Consider the following 10,000-nt stretch of genomic DNA (forward strand, 5'->3'; position numbering starts at 1 on the left):
CAGTGTGCTTCCTGTTATACTCAAACACTAGACAATATGAGAGAAAATACATCACAAGAACATCTCTGATTCACTGACTGGAATTGACCAAACGAGAAAGACACTAGAGAGTAAGGAAGAGAGACAGTTAGGGAGTATATGTCTGTCTGTGAGTGAGTGACCAGTTTAGTCACCGTCCCATGGAATAGAAAGACTGAGAGACAGCAGCAATAACTATGTGACTGTTTGGGAACACAAAGTAATGTGCGCCTGAGAGAATGAGGCCAGTCAGAACTGAATTAACATGCAATCTCTTAAAGGGACTGAGCCCACCTGGCACAAAAGGGAATGAAAGAGATAAACGCTCAAGCGGCCACTCAAAGCAAGGAAGTGAGGAAGCAACTGTCTGCTGCTAAAAGAACGGCACAATGGACAAGGTTCACTAAAGCAAGCATGTGGCCTGACTGCCAGCACCCAAGCTGTCCTCCACGGCATCTCCTCCAGATAAACCCTCCATTAGTCCAGATTAAACACTGCACCTCCTGCTGCCAGGAATAGACTGGAAGACCACCGACTGCTTAATGGCAGCTAATGACTGCCCATGTAAGCTGGTAGTTTTGCTAATGGATGCGGTCCGGGTACACGTTAGTGCTCCTGCTGCGCTAAGATGTCCCCACACTGATTTCAAGTAAACAAGAATTGACAGCAATTCCCAAACACTGAGACTGAGATATCGGGTGTGGGACATTGGTGTCAAATACCTTAAGTGTTGAACATTTATTGGGGCCCTATGGTGCCTCTGCTAGGGATGTACCAGGGTGGGGACAGAGACACTTTGTGCAAACGCCACAAAAAATGGCTGACACTGGCATGCTACCTTGTAACCATAACAACTGTCGTTTCCCCATAAGCCCTCTACAGAGGATGTGCTATAATTAGGAAGGGGGGAGCTATCTGTCTGCATGTGTACTGAGGAAACCTGTAAAGTATACTGTTTCCATGGATACACTGTCTAAAGGTTTCGATGGAGGGAGTGATCTCATCAGCAGATGTCCACTTTGTGGATGTGAGAATTTGTGTGTGTGTGTGTGTGTGTGTGTGTGTGTGTGTGTGTGTGTGTGTGTGTGTGTGTGTGTGTGTGTGTGTGTGTGTGTGTGTGTTGTGTGTGTGGGTGGTGTGTGTGTGTGTGTGTGTGTGTGGTGTGTGTGAGTGAGGTGAGTGAGTGAGTGAGTGTGTGCGTGCGTGCCTGCGGCGTGTGTATTAGCAATGCAAAAATCCCTTCCCTGTCCACTAATGGAGCAATCAGTTTATTACATAAACCAATATTCTGTAGGAAGCATGACGTAATCTAAAATCACAGGCTGTCATGTCTTTGTCTTATACCCCTCATTCATTCCTATATAAGCCAATACTTTATTCTAAATTTCAGTTCAGGGAAGAATGTGACTGATTCAGCAGTCACTGAATAGCCACTATATAAAAGCTATAATACTATGTATATTACACATCATTTCATGAAATTCACCTGTAAGCCGTTTTCTAACCCTGTTACTTTTGCTGTTTCACTGTTGTCTATGTGTCACTTTTTGCACCTTTGGACTTTTATTTTGTAGTTCATTATGTGTCTGTTTACTTCCTTGTTTAACCATGAGTGTCTGGTGTTCATTGTATCTATGATCATGCTTCTGCTCTCTTTGTTCCTGTTTATAGATCATTGGTTTCACACGTGTCTTGTTTTCTTTTTAAGTCTTTAAGTGTATTCAAACCCTTGTTTTTTTTCAGTTGTTGGTCTGTCAATGTTTGTGGTATCATGTTGTTTTGAGGTTTCAAACTGTTCTTGCTTTGCACATCCTGTTCTTGTTTAAAACCCATGTTGTAAGTAAAGAATCCTTATTTTATTTCACCATGTTTTGCAATTGGGGTCCATCCTATGTTCGAAGCATGATCCTGTCATTATAATGTGCAAAAATGCATCTATTTGCCTGTTAGTCGTTTGCAAGCATGTTGAGGAAGAACTTGTCAGGGTGTGAGCTTCTAGTCATTTGTTTTCAACTTTTTCAGACATCTGCCAAAAGTGCATATCGTAGCTTTGGGTCAACTAGTAGCCCTATCTAACTGTCTCTCTGTGTGTGTGTGTGTGTGTGTGTGTGTGTGTGTGTGTGTGTGTGTGTGTGTGTGTGTGTGTGTGTGTGTGTGTGTGTGTGTGTGTTTGTTGTGTCCTACAAGAATATTGTAATTCAGTTAGTGACAGAAAAGTTACAACTTACTTATAAGTGAGACCATCTCCAATGGCAAAAAGTTGCTGGGCTGTCAAACCATCTTCTGGTACATAACCTGTACCGCCACTGATCAGGTAGTCTGCCATGCTGTGTGACAAAAGCATGCACACACACAATGGTTTTTGAATGAAGCATAACAAGGCATTCTTAAAAAACCTGTCTTGGCAGTGTTGCAAATAGGTCATGAATTCCATAGATGTTTGTGTTGCTACTGTAGAGAAGCCATGCTGCTAACATGTGCTCCTAACCATTGAGAAAGGAAGACAGTCTCCTGTCCTTACAGATAAGAAAACATTGTTAAAGTAGATTAAGTTTGTGCTGCAATAGGTTAAATTCTGGATAAAAAAAACCGAATTATATTGGAATTTTAATTGTTGCGCTTATATAGGACATGTTTGGGGGTAGGCTATTATGTCTCTGAACTTGAAACTTGGGTTGAAGTTTGAAATATTGCCCTAGTAATTAACCTCATGAGATCTTCAAGCTTTACCTAATGTCATCATTGTCGTCTAGGCTACCTTTCACAGTGCATCTCCACTTATTTGTATTTGTTGATAAACGTAGCGCACGACAACTAAAGCTCTTTTCTGAATATATATATATATATATACATATTCAGTTAGGCTATCTAAAACGATGCATTCATGCATATCTGTCCCCAACGTTAGCTGAGCCTGCTGACGAAAATGAAAATAGATCAGCCTAATTGAAAGCAACAGCTCGCTCACACAGTAGTCTACTACTCACTGCTTTTCCCACTGCGGTCTGGCTGTGATAGTCTCCTGATTTTTTTTTTCTGTTTTCAGAGGGAATGTCCCACGCATGCATCCAAATGTATCTGTTCGCCCACTCGCTCTTTCTAACCGGCAAGATAGTGGCAGCGCTGTCAGATTCCCCGATGTTGTTCATCGCTTGATGGAAAGAGGGATGGAGCTATGGGCGCGTCATATCCTCCCGTCTAGCCCTCCTCGCCTGTCCCTGCGAGGTGATCTTTTTTAAGTCTGCTCGTTTAGCAGCACATACGGAACCACGTTAATATCGCTATCTATCTATATCTTCAATCGCAGTTTAACGTTGTTATTTTAACCAGACTATATGGCCGACTCGTTTCTATTCATGCAGCCAGAGTGACTATTTACGTTTGGAAACTATACCTAGAATTCAGTGGAAATATCCGTTAGCGCCCGGGCATAAAGCTCACCCAAACGCGCAGTTTTCCCTGTTCAGCCCTCAGGGGTTTAATCTCGATGTTGGATTAAACATATAGGCCTAACAGCCCATAATCCACCATTACAGTCTATTCCCCGTCTCATCGGCTCTGAGTGCTTCTGAGTGAAATGATACTGCTGAAAGCACAGAATCTGTGATTGCGTGGGGCATGGCCAAGCCGAGACTGATGTACAGCGAATTTGCTGTTAGTGGTAGTCTTGTTGGCAACTCCAGTCTGAGGGCATAAGGAATAAGCAACATATAAGGCTTTTAAAGGGTGAATATCAATCAAACCTCAGCCCAGTATTTTGCAGACTAATAATCTCAAGTGATAACCTTCTTGTGTATACCTATAAAATGTATTGTAAACATAAGATGATGTCAACACATTTTTACAGCTTTGTAGAATACCAAAGAACATCTTTACGGCTCTTCAAAGAAATGTCTAGTGCATAGCCTAATTATTGCTGTTGTTTTTTCACTTGTCATCTTGCTATCAAAGTGCTGGCTTGATGAAATCTTTTCTACAGCTCATTTCTCCAGTAAATGTTTTTAGCAGTCTTGAATGGACATTGCTCACAGTTTAGGAGGATCTGTATACTTATCCAGTAATTGAAAGTTACATATCAGTATGAGATGTCCTGAAACATCATAAAAGTATTAGTATCTATTAAAATGTATCTGACATCAGTTGTTTGTTTAACTGCCCTAGTCACTGTTAGCTGCCCTGTAGGTTGGAACGTTCTTGTCCAGTAAGAGGATTTCTGTTACGTCACCTCCAGGTGGAGGATCACTGTGCTTTTTAAAGCAAGGCTTTCACGTCACTACTTCGAGTCAAAACACTCTGGTTTCAGTTTGGAGTTTAGTTTATGCTTTATCTTCAACCACACAACATTTATTAAAGTTATGTATTCTCATTAGTACTGTACGCTGGAGCTTAATAAATGAAGTGTCAGTTATTCAGTTCCTAAAGTGAAAGTGCATATCTTACTTGCATGTCCAGAAACTAGACTCTTGTGCAACTAGACATGTGTCCAAAGTCATGTTAAAGCAATGACAAGAAATGGCAACATGCAATCATTTCAGTAAGCAGAGAAAGAAAGTTTGTTTGAGAATGCATTGGCTCATATTCGTTACTGATGCCAAAGGAATTAAATGTATTCTCAGAAAGAAATTAGGAAGAATAATTTATCAGGCCAGAAAGTAGCTATGAGCTTTCATTTTCAGATCTAAAACCTCCACATTTTGAACAATGAAAATACGTCAGCCAGTGTAATTTGTTCTAAGGCTAGGAGAATCACAGAATGCCCTCTCACCTCTCCGGTTCGTATCCAGCCTGTATGCGCGTGGCACTGTAACGCTGGGCAGCAGTCTCGTGCCCGTGCCCGTGCCCATGCCCGTGCCCATGGGGAGCCCCTTGGATAAATGGCCCATGGAAGTGCTCTCCTTCTCGGGGTGAGAGATGTGGCCGCGCTGGCTCCGTGTCCCCCACAATTCGCCGGTAGTCTATTTGGTAGCTGTCCCGCTCGCAGTCGCCAAAGCGATCGTACCCATGTGCCTCCATCTCCTCGAAATCCAGCGTGTCGTCCTCCACCGTGCCCCTCCCAGAGGCTACCCAACCCCCCAGGACTGACACCCTTTCTCAGAAAGACAGGGGAAGGAGAATGGCCCTCTAACTGCCCACTGTTTATCAGAGCTCTGGCACGCCACACGCACCTCAACACTTGTGTACTCACTTATGCGTCGGTGGCCTCTCAGACAACTGCTTTTGTACAAGTGAATCCCTGGAAATGGCTTGGTGACTCGGGATGCGTTTGTTCAGCTGACTGTCTATATCTCCAACGATGTCAACATATGTTTCTCAAAGATTCCTCGAAAAACTGTTTGGGCTTGCTCCCACAAGACTTAATCCTCCATCCTGGATACAGTTTTGTAGTGATCTTAGGAGTAATTCATTCAAACAGCTGCAGCAGCACGCAGAAGTTGAGAAGTTCCTGGCAACTCTGTGGTCACTAAAAGCCCTCCCATGGACATGTAGACATCCAGAGACCTTGTTTGGGAGTTCCACAGGTGAGACCTGGATGGTTAGGAGGAAGAGAGCTCAAGGGGCATCATCAGGGCTGTAGGATAAAGAAAGAGAGAGAGAGAGGAGAGAGTGAGCGAGCTAGTCTGCAGGTTTCCCTCTCTTCTCCGCCTCTTTCATTGACTCACTGTCTCTCCATCTCTCTCTCTCCCTCCCTCTCTCTCTCTCTCTCTCCAGCTTAACTCTGTTTCTGACAGAAGCGCGTCACTTTCACAAAGAGGATTGGAGAATTAAAGGGACGTGTGTGCCTGAATGTGTGTATGTGAGTGTGTGCATGCACACCGAGTATCTGTGTATGAGTGAGTGAAACCTAGTGTTTGTTGTTGTTGTTGTTCAGAGGGGTGGGCATATACATGCTACTCTTATGCCGACCAGTGTCACTATGGAGATATTTAAATCTGGTCGTCTGAGTGTCTTAGGCATGGAAACAAAGCATGTGCGTACGGAGGCAAACAACATCAAATCCCTCAGAGTGCCCCGTCGTGATGCTCAGTCTTGGAAACAGCAGTGTGACTAAGCTCTCAGGCCATAGGAGACGGTCAGGAGAAGAGATCAGGGAAATAAATAACATGATGCACAAACTACACTTGATGCATCATCCACTTATGATCTCACTTTTTAAAGCTACTTGTGGAATTACACTGTAGATGAGGTCAACTGATTTTTAATTAAAGATTCTGGTCTTTTTTTCACTATATGCATGTTGTGAATTTGATTGTGGTTTCGTGTGTCTTATTCATAGGAATCACACTGAGTGAGTGTTTCATTTATGCTGGTGTATAAATGGGAATTGTGTTTGTTTCTTTTTGGTGTCCTCAGAGGTAACTTTCCAGTCTTCAGTCCAATCCTGTTAGCTGTTTATCACTCCTTCTTCATCAGTCTCTCTGCAATCAATACGGCGAGAGGAAGCTTGCTAAGATGTTTGACGTTGGTTCTCTAATCAGTTAGGGATTCTGTGAATCTGAATGACATAGATTCCATTTTCTTGTAATAGGTTATAGGTTTACCGTAGGTGAACTGACGGGAAGTATGTTTGTGCATTTGTTTCAATCAATGTCACCACAGAGACGACTGCAAGGAGTGTGTGTGCAAGAAAAAATTGTCAATTTTATCAAAGTCAAATCCCTTCCACTGTCACATTCTAAATCTCAACGTTGGAAAGATCAGCATCATTAAGCATCAAGAGCTGTGTTTGTGTGTGTGTGTGTGTGTGTGTGTGTGTGTGTGTGTGTGTGTGTGTGTCTGTGTGTGTGTCTGTGTCTGTGTCTGTGTGTGTGTGTTTGTGTGTGTGTGTGTGTGTGTGTTTGTGTGTGTGTACATCCCTCTGATGTACTTTAGCCTCTGATGGGATTCAAAACATCGTGCTGCTAGAAGCAACAAGACACCAATGGTGCACGAGTCCTCAAGGAGGAGGTGCACGAGGAGGTGCACTCGAGGTGCACGAGTCCTCAAGTCAATTAAAGGCACAGTCCTCGATTCTTATCCAATACACTTTTGTCAAATTCATCCAATACCTCCTTTAACTTCTCTGATTCCTGTGGATTTTTCACTTGGTGGATATCTTGTTGATGTCACATTCACAAGCACATGTTCAAAAATGTAAGTACATACATTCACTCTCTCTCACACAAACACAAGCACAGACACACACACCCTCCCAAGTGTCTGAATGGCTTCATCTGCAGGTGACTGACTGCTTGTGACAGTTGCTGAGGGATTGGCCCAGAAAAGCTTCTTAGGTGCACCCTCCCGTTTCCACAGCAAGGTTACCGCGGTGACCTGCAGCCCAGCAAGCACCCCACTGCTCCCAATCAGCTCTCTCTCTCTCTCAATGCCACCCACAGCTGCTAATATGTCCCCCTTTCTCTGGACCAAACATAGCACGCAGTCAAGCAGTTCCTCGGGTGTTTTCCATGTTCTGTAAACACTTACACTGAGTGGTTTCCACAGGCAGGGGTGGCACAATAACAACGGTAACCCCTAATCTGATGCTTGAGTCAAGGGTCAGTGAAAGATCAGGACACTGTCAAGTGGTGGCTGTGTCAAGGCTAAATGTCCAGCAATGATTTGTTGATGAAAATTCTCAATTGTTCACACGCTTGTGATTAGGTTGGTAACTACCACTAGAGGGCGCCAATGGCAACCATTATGAATATTTGTTGGCATGGCAACTATATAACATTTGTTATGCTGAACCAGCAGGTACAGGTTTTCATATGTTAGTATAATATATAGTACGAATCATATCAACTCACACTAAAAACATTTTACAGATCTCCATCATAGCTGTGTAATGGTTTTACACTTGTTGAGGTCTCACACTCTTTACTGGCTGGGCCTCCACAGAATGTTTGTCAGCATTTTCTGTTTGTGATTTACAGGTGCTCTGACAGGAACACTGCACTGAATCCAGTGACAGCACACAGCACACAGCACACAGGACAGGTCCAACATTTCTCCAAGCCGATGTGTTGTGGGTGCCATTCACATTGTGTATTTGAAGCTTCTGGAGGGAAATCTTAGTGAAAGGACATTAAATGGTTTTGTTTCAAATCAGCTCACTGTATTAAACATTCTGTCTCCCTTTGTAACTGCAACTGACCTAACTGTAGTTCCCTCAGCCGTCTATCAGTGGATTATACTAAAGATCACAGCAGCTGAGACATGCATATCAGTGGGCAGGTGCGTGCCCTGCATGCAATGTCATTCAGGGTGGTTTAAAAAAATATAAACTATAAGATCTATATAGGCAGTGAATGCAAATTCTCATATTGACTTTTAGGTTGTTCAGTTATGGTAATGGTGGCTGTAATGACTGTCATGACCATCCAGTGTTTGTGCATTGGCAAACTGGATCAACTGCTGCTATTGCCTATATCTGCTACATTATTTGTGAATATGGCCTCAAAGGGGTTTTACCACCTGGGCCCTATTTGTAGACCTTTTCCAAACTTCTAATAAGGACAATTAATGATCAAAATGAGTCCCTGTATTTGGTTAGAATGCTTTAACATGTTTATTTCACAAACACATAGAGTTAACCTACCTGACTGCCATACAAACAAACCTGGCTCTTTTGTACCCCGTAGACCAAGGTTCAAAGACGGTTGGGGTGACTGCTCTCTCCCTTTGCTATCTATGAAGTGGGAAGGCTTGCTGTGAGACCATTGGAGGCGTGCCCAGTATGTGAACCGTATGAGGAACCCCCAGTTTAGGTTGACTCCTGTGTGAGGGACCCCAGAGATTGGTGAAGCTCCAATGTGTGGGGCACCCTGGGATGGGAGAAGTACGGTTGGTGAAGGACCCCAGTGTGTAGGAGGGCAGAGTACCGTCACTATGGTTGAGTATGTGTCCTGACTGCCATACCAACGAGCCTGGGATGGGGTCGGTCAGGGTGCAGGTTTTGTACAAGTCTGGGACTATTCATAAAACAGTATTATTTTAGTGACATTTTTTTTTCATTAAACATTCAGGCCTAAGTTAGGCCTAACTATGCCCAAGCCGGGAGGGTATGCCTTTACTGTCGATGAGATTACATCACAACTTATCGGCCCTTTGCAAAAATGCAGAAAGGATTTGTTAACAGCCATACAATCTGTTTTAAATGTAAACAGAGTTTTAAGGGTTAATTCAAAATCTTCTCAACGTATTTGGCTGCACCCCTAGACTGTGGTCACAGCAGACACTTGGGGAAAGCCTACCTTAGCCTACCTTAGCCTACCTTAAAGGACATGTTGTAAGGGAGACTGCAAGTCATTTTCTTTACTGGGATTCTTTTCACCTCATTAAGGGCACTTCATCGTGTTTCCTCACGTCGAAAGGCATCTAAGAGGGCACGTCATGGTATTTTTCATTAGAAAGGCGTCTATAGGAAACCTTAAGTTTATCCTTGTTTTAAGGGCACCTATATAGCACCACATCACATTTCTCTCCACTGGAGGGGCATCCATTTGGAAACTTTCCCACAATCTCATCTCAATGCATGTAGGGGACACCCTCAGCAGTGCATCATATCTTATCCATTAGCGGAGCATATTGATATACATATTTTCTCACCTGTAAGATTACTTTTGGGATACTGTCATGTAAGGGTGGCATAGAGGGCACTTCATAACAGCCCCATTTTCCACTGGAAGGGCACCCATAGGGATCGTCAGGTTTAGATCATTATAATGGCTCCTTACAGAGAACTGTGTCAAGATTTCTCCACTAGAAGGGCAGTCATTAAGACACATTATACAAATGTCTTGCCCTAGAGGGCACATCTTATTAATGTATTGCATGAAGGGGCACCTAGAGGACACTCAATCATTTTTTCCCCATGTGAATGTGAATGTGAAGGACACTTCCTCTCGTTTTCGCAACTCGAGAGGACACTTTAGCGATGCCTTTTCAACACCCCCCCCCACACAAGAGTCCCCCTGTGGTCCGCAACTGTCATTTCTGTTTT

General features: G+C 43.4%; 1 protein-coding gene across 5 annotated transcripts in view; it reads right to left on the reverse strand.

Annotated features, from left to right (window-relative positions):
- Positions 1 to 5,632, reverse strand: part of impdh1a (IMP (inosine 5'-monophosphate) dehydrogenase 1a) — an 18,183-nt gene extending 12,551 nt beyond the window's left edge. For 2 of the 5 annotated variants that reach the window (XM_031565382.2, XM_031565383.2), the window contains exons 1-2: positions 4,784 to 5,631; positions 2,247 to 2,345 (exon numbers count right to left, since the gene is read on the reverse strand). In XM_031565382.2, coding sequence (XP_031421242.1) covers positions 2,247 to 2,345; positions 4,784 to 5,031 — 347 coding nt within the window. In that variant the 5' untranslated portion in view covers positions 5,032 to 5,631. Of the gene's footprint in view, positions 1 to 2,246; positions 2,346 to 3,005; positions 3,588 to 4,783 lie in introns of those variants that run through there. The other 3 variants (XM_031565381.2, XM_031565384.2, XM_031565385.2) reach the window with 3 other exon arrangements.
- Between the last annotated feature and the right edge of the window lie 4,368 nt (positions 5,633 to 10,000).

The sequence above is a fragment of the Clupea harengus genome, chromosome 3, assembly GCF_900700415.2.
Source record: "Clupea harengus chromosome 3, Ch_v2.0.2, whole genome shotgun sequence".
Classification (NCBI taxonomy): Eukaryota; Metazoa; Chordata; class Actinopteri; order Clupeiformes; family Clupeidae; genus Clupea; species Clupea harengus.